The sequence below is a fragment of the Camelus ferus genome, chromosome 25, assembly GCF_009834535.1.
Source record: "Camelus ferus isolate YT-003-E chromosome 25, BCGSAC_Cfer_1.0, whole genome shotgun sequence".
Lineage (NCBI taxonomy): Eukaryota > Metazoa > Chordata > Mammalia > Artiodactyla > Camelidae > Camelus > Camelus ferus.
The window spans coordinates 9,044,266-9,071,929 of NC_045720.1; the positions used below are offsets into that span (position 1 = coordinate 9,044,266).

The window sequence follows — 27,664 nt, forward strand, 5'->3', positions numbered from 1 at the left end:
CTCACCAAAAACTAGAAGTTTACCCTTAAAATAACCATCTGAGAGGGGTCCACTCAGCCTTGTCCTTCCGGGCTAAACGTTGATGCTTTAATTTTGTTTTGCCTGAGTATAGGATCTTATTTAGAAAGTGGAATTAATGAAAAATAGGGGAAAAATCAGTAATCTCTCTCTGAAGATTACTGGGTTTATGTATATGATTTGTTTTGTTGACAAAAATTGGCTCATACTGTAGGTTAAAATGATTCCTCATTACGTTGATTTTTCTGTCTGTGTTTGTAGTGTTCTGAAGAGTTTATAGGCAAATAGACTAGGTCTTTCTTCAGCCTTTTAATTGGTAGGAACTTGCACCCTTTCCAGCTTGCTTTCACTGCTGGTAAAGAACCTCTCATTGTTATCAACGCCATCTCAAACTAAGTCAGTGCCTTCTTTCTCCATAGAATGTATGTTTTATGACATTTCTTGCATGCTGTTCAAGTCTCAGTTTGCTTATTCTTAATCTGGCGCAGCACTGTCCAGGAGAACTTCCTAAAATGATGGAAATGTTGATATTCTTTGCTATCTAACGTGGTTCCCACCAGCCACATGTGGCTACTGAGCACTTGAAATGTGGCTCGTGAGACTTCATGAACTGAATTTTAAATTGACTTAACTAAATTTCCTGCATGTGGCTGGTGGAAAACACAGATCTAGAGCATTCTCATTTAAACTCACTTTTTTTTTTTAACATGATGATTTAAACTCCCTTCACATTGAAAGTGAAAATGAAACACCTTTACAAAAATATCTTCGAAGAGTCCGTATCCCTCTGAGAAGGAATTAACTCCTTCCCTGTAAGCATACGCAGCTCCGGGGAAGGACGCCAGCATTTACTGAGTGCATCCTAACCGCCTTCATGTGTGTTACCTGTATCATTCACCCCATTTAATGAAAGTAACATAGGCAAAAGTTAAATGACTTGCTGAAGTGCCATAGCTGGTAAGTCTTGGAGCATAGATTCTAGGCTTCAGTCACCTGACCCCAGCACCCTCGCTTTTTGGTTGTAAGAAGTCCTGACAGCATCTATTTAGTGTGGGACCTTCAAAACCTTTCTCCAGAAATTAGGCACAGTATTATAGATCAGGACTGGTTTTGCTGTGATTAACTTCATAGCCGTACTTCTGCCTCCTTGGCAGACACTCCTTCCTGGATGTAGAAGATGCTGCTTCCGTTTAAGGCTTGTGGATGGCCTGCTCTGTGCAGAGTGTTGCCTGAGGACTGGCACTCAGGCTGGGCACAGGCAGGTGCTCAAAGATGCCATCCTCTTGACTGGGGAGGCTGGAAAGCCACTTGGGGAGACTGAGCTGAGCCAGGATAGAATGAGAGTTTGAGGGGCAAGTATAGTGGGGAAGGGCATTTCAGGCAAGGGGAACAGCATATGGCAAAGGCTGGGGAAGTAGCTGGAAATGCTGGAGCATGGCTGGAGACCAGAGTTTTTAAGAGGAAAATGGTAGAAATTAAAACCATGAAGATATTCAGGGGCCAGAACACAGAAGTTATTCCATTCTGTACCAAGAAGTTTAACTTTCATCCCTAAAGGCGATGATGAAGACCTGAATGTTAGTAGACATAGTAGATGAGAATTTACATGTTGGTAGACATAGTAGATGAGAATTTACATGTTGCTTTCCAGTGAAATGGTTAACCAGAAAGCCCTCTTTTCTCCCATTCCAGTTGCTGACTTTCTAAAGACAGTTTTCCTGATTTTAGTAAGGGTTATCTGCTAAAGAGGTGAACATTAAAGAATTTTCAAACGTGTGGAATTTTACCAATCACTCTGAAGGCCGTTTGTGACAAGGATGTATTGTTACCATTGAATGTACACATTAAGCTGAAAAGATACACCTGGATCCCAAAATGTGCCCTCAGAATTCTTGGTAGTGCTTCATTCTTAGCCTCTAACAGAGCATCTGCTCGGTGCTGGGCCCACTGTGTTGTGGGGGTGAGAGTCTTCATCCTCAAGGACCACATCCTTCCATGGGGAGGCAGCAGTGCATTCAGAAAATCTGCTGTGGAGGCGTGGTTAGAGAAGCTTTCTGATGGATAGAGAATATTCTAAACACAGACACAAACGGGGCTCCTCTGTGGACGTGCTCAGACAAGAAATCTCTTCCCTTGGTAGCGAGAGCAGGGGTGTCAGAGCCAGAACCTGGACCTGGATCCCAGCTCTGCCGCTTACTCGTTGTGGCAGCATCTTGGGCAGGTTATGTCCTCGCTCTGTGCTTCCAGGTACTCCTTAGAGACAAGACTGGGGCGCGTATTCGCTCGTTAGGGTTGTTGTGCGGAATAAATGAAATAACTTGTCAGTGCTCAGCATCCGGGCGTGTGATAAACACTCAGCAAATAGCAGTGCATTGTGTTTATTCAGGGAAATGATGCCGCCTTCTACGTGAGCGGCAGGAGAAAGCTTTCCAAATCCATAGGTACCGCTGATTCGACACCCGGTGTCTCAAGTGTGTTGGGACACAGGGATCTTTGGGGAACTGAAAGAATGCTCAGTGACTGCCCTGCGTCCTTTATTTCTCTCCTTAGTGTCCAACCAGGAAGACTCGTTCTCTGTGTAGGCGGGCACACACATTATGAAGGCAGTGTTGGGACTGCAGCCCTTACGTGCAGTTTCCACATGACGGCTGCTAGCACATGCCAGGTGGTGCCTGTAGTTTGTTTGCTGGTGTATCTTTGTAAAATACTGAAGTTAATTTTGAAAGTATTTTGTATCAATATGTGAAAAGAGAGTAAATACATAAATGTGTGAACATTTTCAGGTTTTTCAGGTAATTACGTTTCAGTTCTGTTTTTACACTGTTGGTAAACATCTGATGTTTTCCGTTGTAGTTTCTTTCAAGATGGCTTGAAAACAGCTGATAAATTGAAACAGTACATTGAAAAACTGGCTGCTGATCTATATAATGTAAGTTCTTTACAAAATATATGCATTTTAGCTTGCTTTTGTAGATAAATATCAGTAAATTTGAAATCTGCGTTAGAAGAGTCAACTGTATGTATCAACTATACTTCAATATAAAAAGATAAGAAGAGTATAATAGAAAAGAAGACAAGGTGAAATGATGTGTCAGCAAAAACCTAGGGCCGATAAACCTTCAGTTTAACTCAGAGACATCATCACTGGTCAGATAGTCCAGAGTACATTCCTGGGACACAGGAGGAGCAGGGAGGGGGTGGCTAGCCATTGGTCCCAAATGACTGTCCATTCAGGGCTTAATAGCATCACATAATTGCAGAAAGAAATTTTAATCCTGGAAGGACAAAAATTAAATGACTGTCTCTGAATAAGCAGGTTTATGATTTTTCATTTTTTGTTCGCTTGCTTCCTTGTTTTCAACCTCTCCTTTTTCCCCTGATTATCTAGTTTTTACTTTTATAATAGGAAAATCAAGAAGAAAACTCTTTTGAGAAAAAAACCCGAAATGTATCTGTAGAAATCTCAAGCTTGTTCCCCGTGAACCCCTTGGCAATGAATAATATTAAGAGTATATGTTTTAGGAGTAACTACATGTGTTCAAACAAGGTTTGGGAGTTACACATGATACCTTATAGTCTGATAGAAGTTGAAAAATACACAGCTGTGTATTTTTTCTGATTTTCTTTAAAATGTTTGCATGGTTCAGGTTGCAGTTAAGCTGTAGGTGATTAAGAAGAGCAGCACCAGTCCCTTGCGGTCATGTGGTACTTTGTACACTTTCACACAGCGTCAGTTCCTGGGGTTCTGGTCATTCGTAGGGTTGTCTTCTGACCCATTCGGTCATACTGTGCTCCTCCCAGTGCCCCGCTTTGAAAAACCAGAAGAAAATGACTCGATGTTATTTCTTAACTTTGTTTGAACACGCACTTCAGAGTTCATTGTCGCACCTATAGATGTGTAACTTAGTAAGAAAGCATGTGGCATTATTTGCTAATTTCAAAACTCATTGGTACTTTGATGAGAAATTTGTGCCTCTTGTGTCAAAAATGAGACTGTTTGAAGGACTTTGACATAAAATTGATGAGTGGTATATTTGAATGAATTAAACTCTGCTCATAAATGTATAAAAGATAAGTGATAGAAGAAATTTTCTTCTCTCATAGATAAAACAGACCCAGGATGAGGAGAAGAAACAGCTAACTGCACTCCGAGACTTAATCAAATCCTCTCTTCAGCTTGATCAGAAAGAAGTAGGTGACCTATGTGTTTCCAGCAGGGCTAACCGTGTAAGTGGGGCTGCTTGTGACAGCCTGATAGCCTTTGTGTTTTCTGATCTGCAAAGCAGGCATGGTGGCAGCTTCTTGCCAGGGTGGTGGTGGTGGTGGTGGGGACGATGAGACTTGAGGCACAGTGTGTACCTGTCACATAAAACACAGGAGAAACCGCCTTTTAGTTTCTGTTCCCTCCTTATACAAAAGATGCTGGTCACCCTTCAATTCCATGACCAGATTTTCCATCCTGACTTTGAAGACTTGTGCTTCAGGAGAGCATCCTCCTGGGCACTGAAGGACAGGCAGTGATGTGCACACCCCAGTTCCTCTTCAGTCATCCCTGTCTTCCCCGACAGCCAGAAGGGGCCTGTCTCATTTTGCCAGGGAAATAGAGAAATATTTTGATACAGAATCCTATACAGGTTTTGACCCACAGATAGGGAAGTTAAGGTGAGATAGTGCTTGAATATTGAAGTGGAGTAGACAGCATGGTAGGTGTTAGATGAATGCAGTACAAACCCTTCATCATTAATCTCTTTTGTTCATCTATTGGGTCAAACATTTAATTAATACTTACTGTGTGCCAGCAACTGTTCTAGGCATTAAGCTTTAGCCCCTTCCATCAAGGAGCTCATTATCCAGTAGATAGTAGAGAGAGTCAGCCTCGGGAACAAGCAGTCGTACCTAAAGGGGTACTGATGCTGTGAGGCAGAGATTGGGAGGGGGTGAGACTGGAAAGAGGAAACCAGAAAGACTCGGAGGTGAAAAACTGCCTGGCGTGTTCAGCAGGCTGCCAGCAGCTTGGGGCAGGGTGGGTGGAGGAGTAGAAGGTGTGGTTTCAGAAGCAAGAACTCAGACCTGATCGTGGAGGACCTTGGATGTGCACTGGAGGGGACAGACTTCACACTAAGGGTACGTTAAGTAGGGAGCACCACTTGTTACATGAGAGAAGGTAAACATGTACTTGTTTATGGTATGAAATTATTGTGGATTCAATTTGAGTGCAATATTTAATAATCATCACATAAAATACAGCATTTTTATATTGTCAGTTCCTCATCATATTATCTCACAATTGCAAACTATTTATAAATTCCTAAAATTTCTAAAAAGATGTTCATGAGTCCAAAACAAACCCCCCCTCAAACATGGGAAGCCCTGCACCAGCAACACAAATCTTAAAGCAGCCTTGAAGTGTATCTTGACTGAGTGACCACAGTCCTCTCTTCTCCTGACTCCCCGAATACACGCGGGCTTTTCAGACGGCAGATGCATCCACAGCCCTGTGACACTGAGCGCCTGCTGGCCTGGGGACATAGGCATCGGTGGGCAGGGAGGTGTGTGTGCCCTGTCCCCACGTTGTCCAGCCTCAGCAGCATCTGTGCTTTGAGGCCCCTTACAAGGTGCTTGTTGCTTGTCCTAGGAGGAGCTGTCCCCTTGATTGGCTTCTCAGTGTAAGAGCACTGGGAAGACCCAAATGGAGGGGGTAAGAGGTAGATCTGTGAGCGGGGACCTGTGAGGTTTTGTACTGGCAGGTACACACTGAGGCACTCCCTACCTTTGTTTTGTCACTTGGGATTCCCTCCTTCCTGTGTGGAAGCTTTCTTAAAAAAGAAAAAGACTGTTAGGGTCCCTTTCATTTTGCGTAGGGACTGCTGGATTCTACTCGTGCTGGAGACCGCAGCTGCATACGGGCCTCCTGTGTTCATGAGGAAATGCACATGGTCTGTTTGAATTCCACTCCCGATTAGTAAATGATGGGTTTGCATTAGCGCCATGTCCAGAGTGTTTTACAGCTAAAACGGATCTTTCACAGCGTGCCTATCCCATTCTCATGCTGGGTATCATCTCTTATCACAAAGTGTGATAAGAAAAGGACCTGAGAAATTAAAAGCAAATCATTCAGCCTCCTCACCCCACCAGGCTCAGCCTGACTCCATTAAAGGAAGGTCCGAGAATTTGAGATGTAAATAGGATCCTCGGAGTTTTAGTCGACTCATTTTTTTTTTCTTGTCAAAATTGTTGACTTTTCGCAGATTTTCTATGCAGTTAATTTTCTTAAGCTTTTACAGTAGCCTAATCTCCCAAAAGAACTATTGGCTGTACAATTGTTGGAGTTGAAACTACTTTATTTTTAATGATACTATCCATAAACTGTTCCAAAACCTCCACTTTTTATTTGAGTCTGTCTCAGGAGCCCATCGGAGTTCGCAGGGTCTGGGTTTTGCTCTCCTCTCGCAGTATCTGGTGCATTGCCTGACACCCCGGAACCTGGCACCCAGAAGGAATTCTTCACCCACTCCATTCATACCTTACGTTAGAAATTTGAAGCTTCCATAAACAGAGGTTTAGTTTTAAATTGGATGCCAGAAACATTTATAACCCATTAAGTCAATAAGGGTGTAATGGCTTACAGTTCTAAAAGATTTGAGATTTTACTCCTTAAAAATGCATTTTGTATGTTAATAAGATTTTCTAATAGGAAAGTAAGGTAATTTGTACGGTAATAGAGAACGGGAAATTAAACCAAAAAATAATACCATAGCTCACTGTATGGTTTACATCTCTCTGCTCACATCATGGAATTTCTCCAAGGTTTTAAGTTCATTGTTTAAATTGAGTTTTAAAATTGTTTGCCTGAATGAGTTTCTCATTTTGCGTTTCTCTTTCCTCAGTACATGGTGATGTCTACTGTGCTATCAGAGGATTCAGAACCTATTTCATTCCTTCAGTTGTGTTTTGTTTAATTAATTGTTAATAGTGTTAACTGTTCTCCAAGATTTAGTTTCTCGCCAAAGAGAATCCTCTTTTCATTTATCTGGAGAGCGCTGATAAGCCGTCGTTTTCTCCAAGTACAGAAATAGTCCTTTGTGTGACTTCCTGAGGCCATAGAACTCAGTCGTAGGTAATTTAGGATTGTTGATGCTGCTTCTGAATTGTATGGCTTTCCTCCTGTTTGGCTTCATGGAATAGGTTTCTGAGGTCAAAGCCTAGGGTTCAGCCACTTTATTCACCTTTGAAACCATGTTTGATGTAAGGCAAGGCCTGTCCGATCTGTTTGTTCTTCGGAACGTAAAGTTAATGTAGGCGAAAGTTAATTTAGGCAATATGCGTAGGGAATGTCTTCACGACAAGTTTACAGAGTATGAAGCAGTCTGTCAGCAAGGGCTGCTCAGCCTCCTGCCTCCTCACCGTCGTGTCTCAGGGGCCGCTTATGAACTGGATATTACTATTATCAAGTTGTCTTCACTTGGAAAACCAAGGATCTTCCTACAGTGTGTCACTTTTTTTAGATTTTTCTGGGTAATTAACTGGGTTTCACTGAGGTGTCGATCACCTTTACATACACTTTGAGGTTTGCTAACCATTTTATCTTGGTGAAATGTATGTGCCTCATGCTCTCCCATTTCAGCTTTTTCTCCCTATTCTCAAATGACCTGAAATGAAACTTGATCAAGATACTTTTACTGTCTCCTCACCCAGAGTTTATCATGATTCTAAAGGCTGTGCGTGTGAGAGAGAGATCTGGTCTTATCTTTACAGTGATGTTTTCTCTGTGTTATAAAAAGTGCTTAAATTATAGACAGTAAGACTATCAATGAAATTAACTGTATTTTCAAATGTTCTGCCTTTTTTTTCCTCTTGCTGTTGCCCTTCCTGATCGAAGTCTAGGAGAGTAAGTCAATACTTTTTGTGAGAACGTGTTGTCCCACTTCCGTGTCTAAAGCCCCGTGTTCTCATCCTACAGTTCAGCATTGTTAGTTTATTTCTCACATTTCCACAGTTCAGGGGCCGCGTCTGCTCGTGCAGTCTTTAGAAATGTGGGGAGGCATCTGTGGGAATGCTGATGTCAAATCAAGCTGGCTGGCATCTTTGTCCTTTCATCAACCCTTATCACCCTGTCACTTTTCACTGCCATAGAGTCATCTCTTTAAATCAAAAGCATGGTTATAGGTGTATTTTTGCAGAGCACTAGTTAGTTACAAAACAAGAATTTTATGGCAGTTCTTAGTACCTCACACCGAGGGTGTCCTCTCCATCGCAGGCATTTTAGCAGGACAGAGAGGCGGTCCCGAAGGGGAGCATTCTCGGGGTGCATGCACCAGGTGGCCCCTTCAGTTCTTCCTGTGCTCACCTCTGCTGCCGGTGTGAACTGGCTGGAGTCGCTGAGTAGTGGGTCACTGCAGTGTGTTTGAAGTAGAGCTGAGTTCTGAACTAGGAACAGGAGATCCGAACCCCGGGCCCTGGCTCTCCCTCGGACTTGCCTGTGACTCTGGCGACTGCTCAGCTGCCCAGTTTCCTCCTCGAAAATAAAGCCGAGGACCTGACATCTCTTAAAGGTCCATCATTCTCTTAGCCCCAGACCAACGGGCAAGGGCTCTGTGGCAGAGTAGAGTTAAGGATTTGAGGATGTTCTCCAGCATCTGTCTAACCCACGCCTTCTCCTTTCCAGGATTCCCAGAGCCGGCAGGGCGGGTACAGCATGCATCAACTCCAGGGCAACAAGGAGTACGGCAGCGAGAAGAAGGGGTACCTGCTGAAGAAGAGTGATGGGTAGGTGTGGGGCCAGCCTGGGGTTTAGGCGCCTGGGAGCATGTCCCCGCCTCTCCCATCGGGAGACACACTTACGCGGTGTCTGATGCACCAGCCTCAGACGTCAGGGACCCTGCTGTCCTCAGGTGAGTCTCAGGCTGAACCTGCTGTCTTCAGAAGAAGCAGTAACTGTTTTGTGGTCCCCAGGCGGCCCTTGTGACTGTAAGGTGCAGTTTGAGGACGGCAGGGACTGGGTAGGACCAGCACATTCTCGCCGGCTCCACGCTCGCCCACGTCCCTGGTTTTTCTCACTGCAACTTACCCTGCCGGACGCCCCCAGGCCCCAGCCCCCAGAGTCAGCTGTGACTCCCCTCTTCCCTTGTGCACCACAGCCAACCTCATTACACACTCTTCCATTTCTTTTTTCTTTTTTTTTTTTTTTTACTTTTTTTAATTGAAGTATCATCAGTTACAGTGTGTCCATTTCTGGTGCACAGCACTGATGTCCCAGTCATGCATGTACGTATATATTCGTTTCCATACTACTCTTCCATTTCTAACATGTCCTGCCAGCTCTGCCGCCCTGCTCTAGGATGAGCCACCATCGCCTCTCCTGGACTGTTTTGGTGGCCTCGTAACTGGTCTCTGTGTCACTCACCCGTCCCCTTCTCCACAAAGCACAGCAGGCCATTCCCATGCTTGCAGTGCTCCAGTGACTCCCTGATGCATGTGGGTCTCACCCCTGCCTCCCTCTCCAGCCACATCTTGTGCCCTTTTTCTCCCCAGTCCTGCCACACACCTTCTTTCTGTTGCTTGAACAAATGATTCTACTTCACAGGAGGAACATGAATAGAATCTTCATTATCCGCTTTACTATTTCTCATCTTTTTTTAAAAGAAAGCGTCTTGTCTTCTGACCGTTCATGGCTATGTGCTCCTTGCCTTTATCGAAGTCATTTTCATTTTGTTTTAATCTGTTTGTTAAAATTGCACACTTCTGGGTTCACTGTGAGTCTTGCTCATCCTCCTCCTCGTGCATTCAGCAGATCTCCTTTGGGAGTCCTACTACGTGCCGGGCATTGTGGTAGACGCTGGGAATATAGCACTGAACCAGAGAAAGTCCTTATTCTTATAGAGCTTACTACGTTCTGTGCAGGGAGACAGGCAATGAAGAAGGAATGTCCAGGGGTCGGATGGTAACATGCTGTGGAGAATGGAAAGGGAGGAGGCAGGGCACACAGGGCACGTAGGGATGGTGCTTGCTGTGCATGGGGTCATTGAGGAAGACCTGCAGGAAGTGAGGGGGCGATCTAAATGGAGACCTGGGGGAGAGGGGTGGCAGGAGCAGGCTTCTGTGTGATGACACTCAGGAGAACAGGGAGTGCCAGGGGTCAGAGGACACAAGGTCAGAGGGGTCGGGCACCAGCCCACACGGGCTTCGGGAACCGTTGAGTGAGACGAGGAGTCGTGGGAGGGTTTTACTGAGAGGACTGCCATCATCTGATGTGTCCAGAAAGCTGCTCTCCTGTACCAGAACTGGTATAAGAGCAGACGCAGAGAGACCGGTGAAGACCGCTGCAGACACCCAGAGCACAGCTGGTGGGAGGCCGCAGGGACAGCAGCACAGGGGCAAAAGTAAAAGGCGGTCAGATTCTGGACGACGACGGTAGGGCCGGCGGGGTTCGCTGAAACAGAGCGCGAAGAAACAGAAGCCTCCCCAGCTAACTATTAAGTCCTGCAAAGAGAAAAAGAGAAGAAATGCCACAATCGCAGCTTTAAACTGGGCTCCTCTTAACTGACACAGTGACTGAATTGTAGCCCAGGCTGCATGGTACCTAACGTTACTACATAAATTATTAATCCTGTAATCTCGGGCTCGGCTCCCTTATCCTGCACACCAGTGGTGCAGGCGTCACTTAGGACGGTGGTGACCTGTTACTCTGCCATCAAATGGAAAGTTAGTGTGTGTTCTGTTGCAGGCAGCAGTGGACTGTTACACATCTTTTGAAGCAGAAGCACAGAACAGACATATTTTTAACAATACTCACCTAAAGTCAGCATGATTTTCTTGGAATTAGAGTTGCCTGTTTCTAACTGAAGTGGTTAATAGCTGCATGCCCAAGATAAGTCAGCAGAGTCTTCATGGGTCTTGCATAGTTCAAACCTTACAATGTTCAAGGAAGGTAATCATGCTGTGAGCATCTGCTGTGTGCCTGCCAGACACCACCAGGTACCTCTCAGTTGCCTCCTTTGACACTTTCTGTAGGTAAGGCATCTCATCCAGAGTGACTCAGTCATTTGACTAAGATCATATAGCCAGTAAGTGTAAGAGCCCAACTTCAACCTGGGCCTTCTGAATTAATACCACGGTATCTCCCTTTCGTATTTCAGAGGGGCACTGCTTCTGTTGCTCACCCTTGGGATACACAAGGCTTAAACTGGCATAAGCTCACACCCCTGACTCCGCCAGCCTTTGATCTGTCCTGCCTTCATGCACCCATTCTGCACACACTTATTCAGCACTCTAGAGGCCGAGGCTAGATGCTGGAAGGTAAAGGGAGGTGAGAGGCGGTCCTTACCCTTGTCCTGCCTACCATCTGTTGGGAAGAGATGAGGAAAGAACTGTTGCATCTTACAGTTGGGAAGCAGATTGGAAGTCGGGTGGCCCAACCTAATAATTGCACAGGCAGAAAAGACAAAAAATGGTAACCCCAAGTTGCTTGTGTTTGCTTTCTGTGGAAGAGAGAAAATGGAAACGCGTATGTATGTGTGAGGACGAGCGCACCCACCCGAGACGGCTGCTGACGTGTTGTGTGATTTTTCTCCTAAGGACCGTTTGCACGAGTGATTTCTCGACCCTGGGTTTGGAATACTCCTTGTCACTTAAAGGATTTTTATACAATTTTAAAAGCAATTTATAATGTTTAAAAGCAGTTTTAAAACTGTATAGTCCAATGGTATTTGTTGAGAGGCAAAGGAGCAGTTGCTTTGCATATACTTTTTCAAAGTAGTCTCGAAGGTGGACCTTGTCCCAATACAGACAAGGAAAGTGAGTCTCTGGGGTCCGTGGCACGAGGGATGTGTCGCGGGGGTGCATGAACCAAACACAGGTCTGATTACCTGATGAATAATCACCTCTCATCCAACTTTTCCCTAGTCAGTGCTTCAGGGGAAAGTGTGGTTTAGCTATAATCTTAGGGTAGTTTATGAATTAGTAGTGTTTCGTTGCCTCCAGAGGAGACTAGCATTTTGAGCAGTGTGTTCAGTTTACTTTTAGTCAGATGGTGTCAAATTCTTATTTCCCCCTGAGAAATGTGCTTCTAGTGGCTTCATACACAAGAAGACAGTGTTCTCTGTGTTCAGAGTTTGTTTTAAATTCGTGTTGTGGCAGGTTTCTTACAAGAATAGTTTGAGAAGGAAAAGGAAGCACAGGAGGACATCATTTTAAATGCCTGGGAGACGCTACCGCGGTCTTCGCTGATGATGTTTGTTTCCATGGTAACAGAAGGCCTGGGCCGCCTTCTCCTGGCCTGGAGAATCACTGTCCCCCCACTCACTTCTGTTCACCTGATAGGAGTGGTCTCAGCTCGTGCTTTTGTACCTGCCCACAGGGGTGTGAATCTGCCCCACGTGCAGTCTCTCCCCTGTATCTGGAGCTTCACCAAAAAACTTCTCCAAGTTGAAATTAGTCCTGTTTGGCTTTTTCCACCCTTCAGCATCATCGGTTCCCATTTTTCAGTGCCTGTCACTCATAGCCACTTGCGAATAGTTTGGCCAAGGTTGACTTTCCCCAAAGAATCACGAATGATTCTCTTATAGGGGCTCTGAGGTACCGTCTTAGCTAGGAAGGACACTGGAGGAGAGGTTGACAGGTCACCAAAAATGACGCTGACCTGTCTTTGAGCCCCGGACCCTGAGCTGCTTCTCTGTATCCAGAGGCATCCCCACTCCCACTCTTCCTTGTATGACAAAAACCTTAAGTTACTTTCCTATTTTTTAAAATCGAATTTTAATTACAGAAGCAATAGATTAATACAGTCTGCTTATAAAAGATTCACAGATAATGGTTAAAATCTCCTTAGTGCCATCCCTAATACAGATCTGAGCCATCTCCCCAGGGTGGAGTACTTTGGTCAGAGTGGTATCCCTCTCCAGGCCCTCCCTGTACATTTGTGCATAAATGTATATGCCCGTAGAAAATTTGGAGCGCTGTTTTATAGTCTGAAATTTTAACATGACTAGATGGTTCCTGATTTATCTTAAAGCTGCTTGCATTTTCAGTCATTGGTGTGCTTTAAAAATCTAAATCTATCAGCACATAGGCAGCTACTTTATTCTTCTAAACACCTATGTAATACTCTGTAGTGTGAATGTAATTATAATGTGTTTATTCATTCTCCTGCTATTCGATTTCTGTTGTTTCTATTGCTCCCTGTTTTCACCATCAAAAACAGTGCTCGAACGAGCATCCTTGTACCTGCCTACTAGTCTGAATCACTCTCCAGCTGGATAATAAAAGGCAACCAGGTTCTCTGGTTTTTGGTTTGGGGGTTGGTGAGTTTTTCTTGGTAATGATTATTACGTGTGACCCTGTGCAGTTGTGTGAACCGGTTACCGTACTAGGCTGTGTTTGACTCCCTCTTCAGGATCCGGAAAGTGTGGCAGAGAAGGAAGTGCGCCGTCAAGAACGGGATTCTGACCATCTCCCACGCCACAGTAAGTGTGCTGCTGGTTTCCCTTCTGTGATGCCTTCTGGCCACGTGGACTGGAAAGCACACCCGTGGTGTAACCAGCCCTGAAAGCTTCCCCAGGTGTGTTTAATGTACGGAGTGGGTCAGAGGATTTAGGCTCTTCCTTTACAAAAGGAAGTGGCCCTCTCTTCTCCTCCGGTGTCCTGCCTCGTTCTCTTGTTCCACCAGAACTTTTTGTCTTCTGCTCCCCCAAAGCGCATCAGGTACTCTTTTACTTTATAATCTTATCTTAGGGGAAATATTACTGGTTGTCTGGAAAACCTAAAGTTCTCTGAATTATAAAGATGGCGGAAGGAAAAAGTAACGTAGGAAGTGAAACAGTGAGTGTTACAATGTCACAGTGTGATCAGAACTTCAGTGTGGCCTCTCTTGGGTCACATGTATTCCTGAGCAGCTACAAAGTGGACCTGCCTCAGGGCACATTCCAGAGGCGTCCGGGGGGTCTTGGGGCTGCAGCAGTTAGAACGGTGCCCATCAAGCAACTGGAGTCACGAGAGACGATTCAGCTGCTGCCCCGTGAGGTGTGGATGGAGCATGTGGTCAGCAGTTGCCTGGATGTGGTCGTGCCTGGTCTCCAGTTGACTTTCCTGAGCCCAACTTGTGTCTGATACTTTCCGATTTTTAGTGGCTGAGTGAAGTCTAAGTCTTGTGTGTGAGCAGAGACAAAAACTAGAGAAGCCCCTGGGGAAATGTCATGCCTTCTCCACTCCCAGGGAGTGTTTTTCAGGTTAAATGCACTAAAGTGAAAATTGCCGACCATTTGACTTTATGTAGAAGGGGAAGTTTTTAGTCAAAGATGTGCTGTGTGTGCCCAGACTCCACATCCTTCTTGCCTTGGATCCGTCTCATGGCAGGTCTTCAGGGAGCTTTGTGGGGTTTTTTTGAAGTATAGTTGATTTACAGTGTTGTGTCAGTTTCTGGTGTACAGCATCATCTTTCAGTCCTACATATACATACATATATTCCTTTTCATGTTCTTTTTCATTATAGGTTACTATAAGATACTGAATATAGTTCACTGTGCTGTACAGTAGAAACTTGTCATTTATCTATTTTATATATACAGTTGGTGTCTGCAAATCTCAAGCTCCTAATTTATTTCTTCCACCCTCCATAACCATAAGTTTGTTTTCTGTGTCTGTGAGTCTGTTTTGTAAATAAATTCATTTGTGTCGTTTTTTAGATCCCGCCTATAAGTGATGTCATACGGTGTTTTTCTTTCTCTTTCTGGCTTACTTCACTTCATGACGATCCCCAGGTCCATCCGTGTTGCTGCGGGTGGCATTTTATTCGTCAGTACACATTTTGACAGGTTATGTAATGGCCTTATCCTCTTCACCTACTTGCCCTTCTTAAGAACCTGCTGTGGGGGAGGCGGCTCGGGTGACGGGAGATCACCGAGAGGGTGGAGCGAGTGAGTAGCACTGCGTACGAGAAGAAGTTCCACCCTCCCTTTTTCTTCCCTGCCAAACATAGTATTGTGGCCAAGCCAGAGGTTTCTGAGTTTTCTTCAGGGTCTAATCAACAGCAAACATCACATCGGCTGCAGTGTTTAGTGGCCGTGAGGATGGACCGGGCATCTGTCCGATTTGAGCCTAAAGGCAGAGTTACTTAACTGTATTGTGCCTTGGTTTCCTCATCTGTCAAATGGAATAACAGTAATAGTGCTTATCCCTTAATCTTCACAACTACACTGAGCACAGGGTCTGGCACAAGTAAGTGCTGTGTAATTGTCAGGATGCTGCTGCCGCCCTCGTTTTCATTAACTGCTGTCTGTTTGTAAGGGTAATAGAAGCCTGTTAGAAATTTTTGTCTCAGCAACTCAGTGACCATTTAGTTGATAAAATGTAACGAGAATACTGATTTAAAGACATACTCCGTAACTCAGACGCTTTATCATCAAGTTAACGCACCTCATACAGCCATCCTAAGTTAGAGGGTTTTCGGTGTCTGAACTCTTGTTGGATAACAAGGCATGGATTAAAGTGGTTACTGCAGTTAAATAGGAAATATGAGTTTAAAAGTTCTCTTCTGGCCCAGATGCTATGTACTGGCAAATAGTAGGCACTCTAAATGTTTGTGGAAATGACTAAATGATGACCAACTAGCACTCTGGTCAGTTGCAGTAACATCAGCCCCATTTCTTATCAGGAGCCCCAGTAACCTCTTTTTTTTTTTTTTTTTTTTGTATTTACATTATAGCATTGTTTAATGTTGATTCTAGAGCAGAACGTACTCTCAGAAGTAAAATAACAGGTTTGTTACTGCAATAAGAGATTGTCAAGAAAACCACCATTTATAAATATATCTTTCTTGCATGCACACACACATTCTACCAACTAGAAATCAGTCCTATGGTTTAAATGGTTGGGAGGTTTAAGGGAATTCATAGTCATTCACACTCTAGGATGAATTAGTTCAGTTAGGTGATCAGCTCCTTCTCCACTGAGCTGTCTGAAGGGTCACTGAGGGGATGGGGGTATCTTTAATTGTGGCCACAGGATGGGAATTGTGGAAGGTGGAACAGGTCAAGAATGAGTGGGGTTTCTCAGCAGGAGTGTTAAATGATCTGGAGGGGAAATGAAGTAACTGGCCATTCCAGGGAAGGAAGAATCAGACAGGGGTAAAAAAGGAAAGATGTTTTCACTAGCTCTGCAAATGTCCCAGAGACTTCCTTTGACATGGAAACAGTATGACAAATGGGAACAGCTCTGGGAAGAAATTTATGTAAATCCCAGCTTTGCTTACTATCTATAAAACGTTGGTCAGTTTACTGTCAGCTTCCTGACTCAGTTTCCTCATGTGTAAAATGGGTACAGCACGGTTCTTGGCTCACAGAGTTATTGCAGAAGTGGAGTAATGAAACTTGCATAAAGTCCTGAGCAGTTTAGGTGTCCAATAAATGAAAACTAGTCCCTTGCCCCACAAAAAACCAAGTACTTTCCAGAAGCCATAAGTTTAATGTACTGAAGTTTTGGAGATAAGATCTCTCTGCAGAGATAGGTGTTTAGCGTGTACCTAACTTCTTGCCAGGCTGGTTACTGTGGTTACTGATTGTATGCCAAACATATTTGTCCCTCTAGGGCATAGTAGGTGTCTAAATAAGTATTATTTATTGAACAAAAATTGAAATGACTATAAGGATCTGAGCAGCTCTGTTACCAAGCACTAGCCTAGGAGGTGAGGAGAGCTTTGTTATTTTATCTTTACCTCTTTCTACCCAGCAGCCTCAGCCTGGCTTGGTTAGGCTTATTTCCCAAGTAATTAATGATGTTCACTTCTTGTTTGTGAAGCAGACCAATTTAGCAGGGTGAGGGGACGTAATTTCATTTCTGGAGACTAATTCCAATAGCAGCTGTTTTGTGCTAACAAAAGTAGGCCTGCGCTGACAACTTCACACTTCCAGCGAAAACACTTCCCCGTGGTGCTGGGCTGTCTAAGGACAGACGTGTGGTGTTTGTTTTCTTTCCAGAGATGCAGAAACATTCATCAGAATCGATTCATTCTGTTTCTGCATGTGCTTCTGCCGACTTTCCTAGCTGAGCAGCATCTTCTGTTTTGGGCGGCAGCGCGTTGTGTCAGAGGGATGGTATCTACATCACTTCTGTTCATGGAACGTGTCCAGAGTGGGAACGTTTTCAAAAACCAGAAACCTGCTCATGGCTTTGCCACGTGTGCATGTGTGCGTGTGCACACGTGCCCGTGTAAAACGAACACTTCTGGATATGTTCTTAATTGAAAAAAGCTGTTTGCAAAACAGTATATACAAGTTGAGCCAACCCGTGTTTTTCTAAAAGCAGACACTTCACCCTCACGTCTTGTTAAAGTTGGGGTATTAACAAGGACTATCTGGGTGTAAAAGTGAGGTTAACAAGTAACACTGAGTTTCTTTATTGCACTTTGTCTCCTCGTGTTTCTTCAGTGAATATGCATTCTTTTAATAAAAAGAAAAATCTAGAAAAGGACAAGCCTCAGTTTCAGAGAACAACCATAACAGCCTTCATTTTTTTTTACCTTTTTATTTATTTTTTTAACATTTTTTATTGATTTATAATCATTTTACAGTGTTGTGTCAAATTCTAGTGTAGAGCACAATTTTTCAGTTATACATGAGCATGTATATACTCATTTTCACAGCCTTCATTTTTGAAAGGTTTCATGACTATTAGGAGTAGAGCCCTCTCGCTTCTGAAAGATGCGGCTCACCAGCAGGGCCTGCAGGGGCGGGGCCTCCGCTCCACTCACCTCTCAGATGCTGGGCCCGGCTGAGCCACTCGCTGTGTAGAGGCTCCTTTTTGAATAATGTATTAAAAGCCTCTTTTTAGCTGTATCTTGAGTGTCCAGCCCTCAGTACCACGACCGTTACTTTAATCAGGCCCCCGTCATTACTCATCAAGCTTGCTTTCTCGGCCTTCTCCACCAGCCACCCCTCTGAATGCAAGTCGAATTGGGCACTCCTCTAACCAGCTCCCTACAGTGGCCCGAGCCCCTGGGACAGGCTGTGAGTCCTCAGCCCACGTGCAGCACCCTCCCTGCTGCTCCCTCCGCATCACCTACTGCCTTGTCCCTTTCGCCCCCCAGGTGAACCTGCTCCTCCTCCGAGTCCTCGCCCAGGACCGGGCCTGCCTCTGGGGCCTGCGGAAGTCCTCAGTGCTCTCCAGCTCGGGCCCCGGGCCTGTGGTCCTAGGCCCATGGTCGGGCCCCATGGCTGCTTGGTGGCGCAGACCACCTGCTCTTCATACGGGCTTAGCTGTGGTGGAGGTTTCATAAATATCTTGTCAAAAGGACAAGGGAATAGGGATTCCTAATAGGCTTCCAGAATTTCTCTTTTCATCAATTATGGAAGTCAAATGACCTGAGAAGATACTAAAATAGAAGTTAGTCTTTGGAACCTTGGCTCTGTTTTTATCTAATCCTTTCTCTTCTCAGAAGGAGGTGGTCTCGTGGGCTGGGCTCCGGGCTGCCCTTGAGGGCCTTCGTGTGGCTGTCTTCCCCGGGGACCCAGAGGGAAGGAGCGGTGCTGTGGTCCACTCCAGCCTGGGCTCTGCTCCAGGCTCAGCTGTTTCCTTTCTGGGGGAAGTTAGGGACATTGGTTAACCTCCCTGTGCCTCCGTCTCTTCATCTTACTTAGTAAAAGAGACTAAAAAAAACTTCGTTTCCTCACAGGCAGCATATGAGATAGTGCGTGTGAGGCACCTGGAGTGGGTTCATTTATTCAGTAAGTATTTATTGAGTGCTCACTATAGGCCGGACACATCTTAGTGAACAAAACAGAAAAAGTTCTGCTCTTCATGAGAAGAAAGACAAGAAGCAGGAGGTCAGCACAGCAGGTGCGAGGGGGTAGCAAGTCAGGGGAGGGTGGTTGGCAGGATGGTACTGATGGGGAGAGGCCTGGAGAGTGATCAGGGAGGTGCGGGAGGGAGGCCAGTGCCCTTCACCGCCAGCAGGGGGCGCGGCAGATCAGCAGGAGCTAAAGTCGGAAGGAGCCTGTAAGCAGTATGGGTGGTGCTGGTACCAACAGGGTTTTTATTCTGAGCGTGGTAGGAATCATCATTGAGGACTCAGAACATACACGTTGCCTTAGTTTTCTTCCTTTTGTTTTTTTCCTTGCCTGGACTTAGTATGAAAGCATTTCCTAAACTGTTCCACAGTGATGTAGCCCGGGGCAGGTCATCCGGTCTCATGATTTTAGCCTGCTGAGCCGCCAGGAGAGTGCCTTCTTTAATCAGTACACCTGTACGTTAGTACTAAATGCCCAGAAAGGACCGGGAAGTTTTGGAAAGTTACACAAACCTCGAGTTCCATTTATTGCTGCAGTGATTCTGAGGCTGCCGGCGCCTTGGTCCATGGACTGAGTGGCCCACTCCAGTGCCTGGTGTTCCTGGGCTCGGTGCTGGCCACGCCGGCTGCGCCAGCTGTCAAAAATTGTGTTCTCTGCTGCTCAAGTTCACATTTGGGGGAAGAACGCTGTGTACAGGCAAGATGTGTCTGTCGAGTGAAGTGCGTGTTGATGTGGCAAAGGTCAGTCCAGCCGACTCGACAAACTTCCAAGGGAGTCTTGTCACGTGTCATCATCATTGAGGTTGTAAGTCAGTCACGGAATGACTTAAACTGTACAAGACCCTTGTCATCAGAAGTTTTCAGGTAACATACATTGAAGTAGCCCTTGCTTTGAAATGAGAGGTGAGCAGTGCTGTTTAATTTTCCTGAATCAGTTAATACTTAACTGAGTGGTTTTTTCCTCTTCTAAAATTTTGTAGCTGTTCCTTGGTTGTATCTGTTGGTAAGGCTGTTCAGAAACTCGGGGAGTCGGGAAGATTTGGGAAGAAAAAAGAAATCATCTAATTAACCCTCTGCCACATTCAAATGTAAATGGTGTCTAAAAAATTCTTAAGGTTTTCAAAGAGATTTCTCTACTTAGGTTAAGAAACTGGAGCCCTCTTATGCGTAATCAACTTAAGTTTGGGAAGTTCTTCCTTATGTCTGGCTCAGATCTTCCACAGTTTGAGTGCATTTCTTCTTCATCGGTGCAAATGGAAAACAGCTGCCCCACCTTCCCCAATAACAGCCCTCATGTACTTGAGAATGGTTATTAAGTCACTCCCTAGCCTCTTTCCTCCAACAAAATGATGCCTTTAAGCAATCTTCAAAGTTCCCATTTTCTACTCCTTTAATCATCTCTTGATCTTCCCCAGGCTTTTCTGCATCCTCCCTTAAGCGTGGATGCCAAATTGGAACGCAGTGTTCTACAGTCTCCCCGTTAGCTGGCACCGCTGCCTTTTCAGTCTGTCAGATGTCTTTGGCCCTTCATATGGGAAATGCAGCAATTTTATCGACACCCAAAAAGATGAGGACTAACAGTTCCTTGTACAGTGGACCCAGCCAAAGTTTGGGGCTGCAGCTGCTGGTTTTGGAGTCTGAGGCCTTTAGGAAACTCCAGGTCTAATCTAAGAAAGATTTGCAGACCCACGATCTCCTGCCTGCCTGTTCTGGGTTTGATAACCAGTCTGCAGGACAGGAATCCTTTCCTGAGCGCTATTTCCCTTAGGCGGAACTGTCCTGTGTAGGACCTTACTTCTGGTTTACGTGTCTAAGTCACATGTACATGCACCGAACATGAAATCCCCGGGGATCTCTCACTTACCCCCTAGAGAGCTTGCTTGGAACAGATAGATTCAGGGCAAGGGATGTTGCTTTCTGTATCTAATCTCCTTGAAACCACAGAAGAAGATCTCAGAAACTTTCCAGCAGCCATAGAAAGGTAAATGGAAATTAAGTGTCCATTATTGAGAATGAGAGACGGTGTGTCATTGAAATTATGTTGATCCTACACTATTTCTGTTGTGCAGGGCTTTGACTGAGTCACTGGTGGGACCCCTCCCTACCTCCTTCCCCTCTGTTTTCCCTAAAGACTCATGTTGTTTGAGTGCAAATGCTTCTGGCATGGAGATTTTCAGAAGCATGACCGTCACTGGGGCCAGGTACACAGGCCTGGCTAAAGAGTTCCATCGCTTACTGCTGCGGACTTCTGTTCAAGCAGAGCCCAGCCTGGACACTCAGGACTTTGCTCCGTGCTGAGTCCCTGCAGGGAGCTGGCATTTACCGTTAGCCAGCATGTGACCTTGGACAGATGCAGGCAGGAGGGCAAGAAAGAGTTGACCAGAACACTGCATGGTGAGACTCCTTCCTGGGCCAAGCCTATGTTAGCATGACGATCTAGTACTGCAGGTTCTGTATGAATTACACGTGTTACCAAGAGATTTGCTGAAAAGCGATAGGAAATCCTCGTTAGATTCTCCCTCTCTCCGGATTTTGGGGCTCCCTAAGCAATGTCTCACAGGTGGTAATTGTCCTTGTACTTTTGGGAGAAGCAATGTAAATTTCATTTTGCAACCAAAATTTGTGGATCAGGTTTGGAGTGATTGATTACTGGAGTCTTCTTGAGTGAATGAAGGAAATACACTCAGCTGCGTCTCCCAGTAAGATGCGGTAATGAAAGCGCCAACCGTTTGCGCTTGGTTGTGTGAAAGTTCCAGGAGGGCACATTTCTGTGGGTCATACCCCCTCTTCATTGAAAAATGGATTATCTCGGTTCCATTCTGATTAATCACCAGGATATTTATGAACAATTAAAAGAACAAGTAGTGTACTATGTAACATTTTTTTTCCTTTAAGGAGATTCAGAATTTTAATGGGGCAAATAAGACTTTCTCAGATTTATTGCATGAACCCACACACCTGCCCCCCAGGGCACTGGGCCTGCAGGGGAGAGGGCTGCACATAACTTCTCCCTTTTCTCTCTTGTCCAGTCTAACAGGCAGCCAGCTAAGTTGAACCTTCTCACCTGTCAGGTGAAACCAAATGCCGAGGACAAGAAGTCTTTTGACCTGATATCACGTGAGTCCTCTTTCTCGCGAGTCGGTTACTGTGGATTCTGACACCTGCCCGTTTCCATTCTCTGGGTTGGAAGCCACGGCTTTCCCAAGCAGGGCTCCTTGCTCTACTGCACATGCAGCTCTAGGAGGACCCCCTGGCCTCTGTACATGGAGCCCATCTGCGGGTGGGAAGGCATAAAAGCATCAGATCTGACCCGCAGTCGAATCTAGATTTGTACAGTAGCCTAGACCAGTTCTCGACCATGAGTACACAGCTTTATCCCCTCGGGGGGATTTTTCTAAGCACATTCCCATTTCTCTCCTGCGTCTGCTGATTGACAGTCTTTGGTGTGAGGCCCAGACATAAGTGTCCCCAGGTGACTCTGATGTGTACCTGTGGGTAAGAAACACTGACCCAGACTTGACAGTGCAGGTGGCAAGTGCCACTAGAGCTGTGTAACTGATCTGCCCAGAGTTTTACCCCTGCAAAATCGAGCTCTTAAAGGAAAAGTCATTTCCTTGCTTCCAGGCAAAACTGCCTTCAGACTTCATGAGTCGATGACACCACTCTGTCACTGTCTTACTCCACCGGTCAGAGTGTGCTGTTCTCCTGTGATGAGGGTGCGTAATGACCACCCAGCCCCCAACTGATAGCCTGAATTCTCAGTCTTCAGAGCGAGGGGGAGTGGTTCTTCTCTAGGCTGGCTCCCTGTGCTTCCACTGGTCCCATGGGTGCTCATGGTAGCTGAGGGGACCCCCTCTTTGTAAAGGAAGAGGATGTCAGTGCCAATAAACTGACTCACAGATGTTCTGAAATCCTACAACACTAACCTTCAGAATTGTTCCTTCTCTGTAAGGCCCCACGGGGCAGGCCAGCAGCCCACGTGCACGGTCTGTATGTAGAACACAGAAATACTTTCCTGCCCCTTGAAATCCTTCTGATGTAGTCCTGTGAGTGGAAAAAACAGCCTCAACCCCAAAGACACAGTCAGCTGTGAGACTCCCTGGGTGGAGGCTAAGCTGGATTCTGCAGCATCTCTTGAAGTTCAGATTCCTCATGATTTTTTTATGACCAAGAGATTTGTTGGGTTATTGATGAGAAAGGTAGGAATTATATTATGACTTCAGAAAGCTTAGACCCCCTCAATTTGAGAATCTGAGGTCCTCAATAATAATTATTGAACGTCTATTATGTGCCAGGTGCTCTATGTACATTGTGGCTGCTCCTTACAAAAGCCCTGTCAGTTTCCTATTTAACCAGAAAAAAACTGAGACTCAGAGAGGTTCAGCGACTTACATGAGGTCTCACAGCAGTAAAGCAGGAATTCAGCCAAGGCTCGTGGGCTCTGGTGCCTATGGCGTGTTCTCGGACATGCACACCGTCTCTCTCAGGGAGATGGGGCGGGGTGGGGGGGTGCCTCGCCTGGAGCAGTCACGCAGTGGGTGACCGGCTAGTAAGTGAATGGTAGTTTGTATGAATACGTTGAAGCACTCTAACGTATCCAGATTTCAAGAAAAAACTTCCCTCGTGTACACCTGCCCAAACTTTCCAAGTTAGGCTGTGCCCTCCTTACCTGGGTAGCAGCTTGACGATGACCCTCCAGCAGTGGTTGAGCCCTCTTCCCTGAAGCCTGATTCAGCCAGAGGGCAGCTGGGGCAGGATGGGCCTGCTTGGTGGGGCTGCCCTGTGAGTTATGAATCAGTTCTGAAAGTGAATTATTTTAAAAAGTTAAAACCAGTGAGAGGCAAATTAAAAAGTAAAATACTGAGTTGACAGCACGCACTCTGATTTGTCACTGATACCACGTGGCCAGTCACACGCACTCGTTTTTCCAAAAGAAGTACTAGGTGTTTCCATGGTGTCTGCAGTTATTTTGTTGTATTCCTGTTGCACTTCAGGAAAGTAACATTGACATAGTGAATTGTGTAACGGCTGAAACAGAACGGTGCAAAAATAAAATAATACTAAAATCCTACTCTTAACGTGCCCCCTCCTCCAGGAACTTCCAGAATTTGCACGATACCTGAAGGTACTCTGCTTGCTAAGGTTTTGCCTTTTTCTCTTTTTCGTGTTTTAGATAATAGGACGTACCACTTTCAGGCAGAAGACGAGCAGGATTATGTGGCGTAAGTAGCTTCGAAATAGCGGCACGATGCCTTAAATTAAAAAGCACCTCTCCTGTACGGTGCACCTTAAAGCTTGCTTTGTTACTGACAACCGTTCCTGGCAGTTCCACATGCTGGTTTCTCACCTCCGGGCCTTCACATGTGCCCCGTCTCCACCTGGGGTGCTCAGGAAACTTGGGTGCCCCCTTCAAGGTTCTGCTCAAGCCTCACCACCGTGAGGGTTGTGCTCCCTCCTCTGGTCCCCGCAGCCCTCGGGTGGACCCCCTGCTCAGCCTGAGCCCTCTGGAGACCTAGAGCTCGTGAGGACAAGGACCGTACCTTCTTCCTTTTTAATCCCATCAGCTGCACTTGGGGAGGGTTTACTCCCTGTTCAGGTGACTCACATGTGGTGGAGTGGAATGGCTGCACTTGGGGTTCTTTCTGGGTGCTCGTGGTGGTGGTGGAGGACTTGGTTTTGAGTAGGAGGTCCTGGCATTCTGCAGGGAAAGACATTCATTTTCCTCCCAGTTACACGGAGGGAGTTGCACTGCCTCGCTGAGTTGCTTCCTCCTGTGAAAGTGACCAGTGGATTGAACAAAGGAAACCCTTCTCATCCCACCGGGGAAGGAGGCAGATACAGTGGAAAGGGCAGCTGCATGTTTAAAGTTGGGCGGACTTGATCTCTAGTCCAGAATCTGCTCGTCTGTGGCTTTTTGACTTTGGGAAGATCATCCCACCGCAGCCTTCTTGTCAGTAAGATGGGAACTAGACCCCCCTTGCAGGATTTTGAGACGAGATAAAATGTGTAAAGCTTCCCGTCCAGTGCCATTTTTTTAAATTCCCATAAATTCAAAGTGACTTTTAAAGTATTAAAACACAGTTGTGCACTATTTTATTTCTTATATTTTTGCATGCCTGTTACTTTAAAATAGTTTTGAAGTTTTTTAAAGAATTGTCAGAAATAGTTGCTTTGATTCTTGACCCCTTTGAAATGTAGCCATTTCACCAAATTTGAATTATTCCTCCAGAAGATGGATTGTCCTTTAAATATGTGTTTTCAGATGATCTTGGCAAACTTCTTTATTCTTTTATTTGTCATGAGTTCTCCAGTAAAGAGACAAATGAGGCAGGGAACTCTGAAAAGTGGGTCAGGGAATTGTTTTCTCGTCCCGGTCTGATACCAGTCCCACTGTAGGGCCTTGGGCAAGTCACCTAACCTCTCCAGGCTTCACTTCTTCCTCTGTAAAGCGTTATAAATAAACCCTGACTCAGAGGCTTGTTGGAGGATTATATTTCAAAAATTATAAGTACTTGTCACATTGTAGATACTGATAACATTAGATCAAAATATCAAAATGCCTAAAGAAGGCAAAATAGGGACTCGGGTCCAGTGAAAACTTCATCGTCATTGGTGCTGCTGACAAAATGCACAGTGATCTGTCCTGTGGAGCCCAGGTTCTTGAACTGTTTCTAACAGAACAATTTCTAGTTTCTAACTTGAGATTAAATGACAGAAAAAAAATTATTTAACTTAAAAGGTATTAAATGCCCACCCAAACCCACCCTCCATTCCCAGACAGTTGATTTTTGAAGCATTGGTTTTTCTGGCTCACTAGAAAAGCTGAGCTGTGTTATTTCTCCCAACATAGTGAAGGTGAGCGCCACCTAGAGTCAGAGGTGTGACTTGCAGTTCACAATTCCAGGCAGTTTGCTTTGGTTTTTAATTCTCATTGCTGTCTCTGTTACCTATTCCAAGCCTTTGGTAGGTAGTCCTTTGTTTCCTATGCACACTTCCTTCAAGACACAGTTCTGGACTTCTGTGTTCTCTGTTGAGAGTGGTTATGAGCTGTCTGTGCAGGAGGTGGGAACAAACCATGGTTTAGGAATGTTTTTCATTTTCTACTTTAAAAATTAACTTGTCTATTTTTTCCTCTTTCATGAAAGTAATACAAGCCCATTATACATCTGGAAAATTGCCAAAAGGCACAGAGTTAAGCAGTCTGTCTATTTATTTGTCCTACAGAAGGTCACTCGAGACTGGCAGTGTTAGCATTTTGGTGAATTTCTAGCCTTTCCTTCCCCTAAACAAAATATATAATTTACACATACATTTAAATTTGATCTTATAGCACATAACAGGGTTTTTTTTCCCTGTTTATTTCACAAAACATTATATTGTGAGCATGTCCCCAGTGTCATTCAGAAATTGGTGGAAAACTTTAATTTCGATACCTGGTTAACTAGTCCACTTTGTGGGGTTTTTTTTTTTTCAGGTTTTATTCATCAGCCCCCTGTTGTTGGGTGTTAGGTGGTTTTATGCATAGATTGGTAGGAAAGGGTTATTTTGTTTGGTACCTATTGTGGTCATGCTATGTATATAGCACTTTTCATATTGTAAACATCAGCATGTTTCCATGATAAGGTACCTTTTTCATAAACATGAATTTTCATGGCTGCTAATGAAGTATCCCTTCGTTTTTCACTTTTAAGTGTCCCCGCTGACTTGGACTTCCAGAAGACAGATGCCTTATTGCTAAACTGTCTTTCTGCCTCCTGTTCATTTCTCGCCTGCTCGTTCTCATCCCTGCACGGGTTTGGTCCCACACTGAGTCCCCTTCATTCTGACACCCCTTCCCTCAGTCCACGCAGAGATGCAGGCGCCTTGTGTGTTCCCACAAGTCCTGGGTGGTTGGTGTTCGCCTCTCATCCTCTCTCTTTCTCTCACTTTTTCCTGTGTGTTATGTTCCACTCTTCAATGCTCTCTCTCTTTCAGGTTTAATTTCCTTCATTTTTCCTCATTTTATTGCTATGAGGGGGTCTCTTATAAGTTCTGGATGAAAATAGATTTGTTTTGCCATGCAAGGGGAGAGCAGTGGCCAGGCCCCTATTTCTCCTTCCTCCTGTGTTTGACAACAGGTGGATATCAGTGTTGACGAACAGCAAAGAAGAGGCCCTCACCATGGCCTTCCGCGGGGAGCAGAGCACGGGGGAGAACAGCCTGGAAGACCTGACAAAAGCCATCATCGAGGACGTCCAGCGGCTCCCGGGGAACGACGTCTGCTGCGACTGCGGCTCGTCAGGTATTTGCCGCCAGACCTCCCTTCTCTTCCTGCAGAAAATGAACAAGCGAGTTATTTCAAAGCCTTATCTCCCAGCACGCCTCCCCAGCTTGAGTGGTCCCACCTCTGAGCTGCTTTTAGCCCTGCTGTTTGCTCTCCTTGGAAAGCTCCCACCTGCTCTCCCTAAATGGTCACCTGCCAAAATGCTCCCTTTCCTGTAAGGTCCAGTTAAATAGGCACCATGGGCAGTAAGGAGAGAGCCCTGAATGTGGAGTCCATCCTCCTGGTTTTGAATCCCCAGCCTGCCCCTCACCGCCTGGCTGACCTCATGCTAAATCCCTTTACTATTCTGATCTTCAGTTTCCTTTTCCTAAAAGTGGGGTCCCAAACCTCAGCTGCTGTGAGGACTCAGTGGAACCATGTACGTGACATTGGCTGGAACACAGTACACTTCTTCCCTTCCTTTCTCCTCAGTGAACGCTCCCCAACCTCTGTATTGCACTGTGTCACCTTCCTCCAGATGTCTGTTCTCACTTGGCATCTGTGGTACTTGGGTAGCTAACACGCACTCAGTGCTTAGAGTGTAATAAGGACTGCCCTAGTTGTTGTGC

At 45.4% G+C, this 27,664-nt stretch overlaps 1 protein-coding gene across 7 annotated transcripts in view; it reads left to right on the forward strand.

The window, feature by feature from the left end:
* ASAP1 (ArfGAP with SH3 domain, ankyrin repeat and PH domain 1) overlaps positions 1 to 27,664 on the forward strand; it is a 311,985-nt gene that overhangs the window by 239,404 nt on the left and 44,917 nt on the right. For 2 of the 7 annotated variants that reach the window (XM_032467872.1, XM_032467869.1), the window contains exons 10-17: positions 2,872 to 2,947; positions 4,123 to 4,209; positions 7,898 to 7,906; positions 8,684 to 8,784; positions 13,409 to 13,478; positions 21,823 to 21,910; positions 23,967 to 24,015; positions 26,911 to 27,074. In XM_032467872.1, the coding sequence (XP_032323763.1) occupies positions 2,872 to 2,947; positions 4,123 to 4,209; positions 7,898 to 7,906; positions 8,684 to 8,784; positions 13,409 to 13,478; positions 21,823 to 21,910; positions 23,967 to 24,015; positions 26,911 to 27,074 (644 nt within the window). Of the gene's footprint in view, positions 1 to 2,871; positions 2,948 to 4,122; positions 4,246 to 7,897; positions 7,907 to 8,683; positions 8,785 to 13,408; positions 13,479 to 21,822; positions 21,911 to 23,966; positions 24,016 to 26,910; positions 27,075 to 27,664 lie in introns of all 7 variants that reach the window. The other 5 variants (XM_032467871.1, XM_032467868.1, XM_032467873.1 and 2 more) reach the window with 3 other exon arrangements.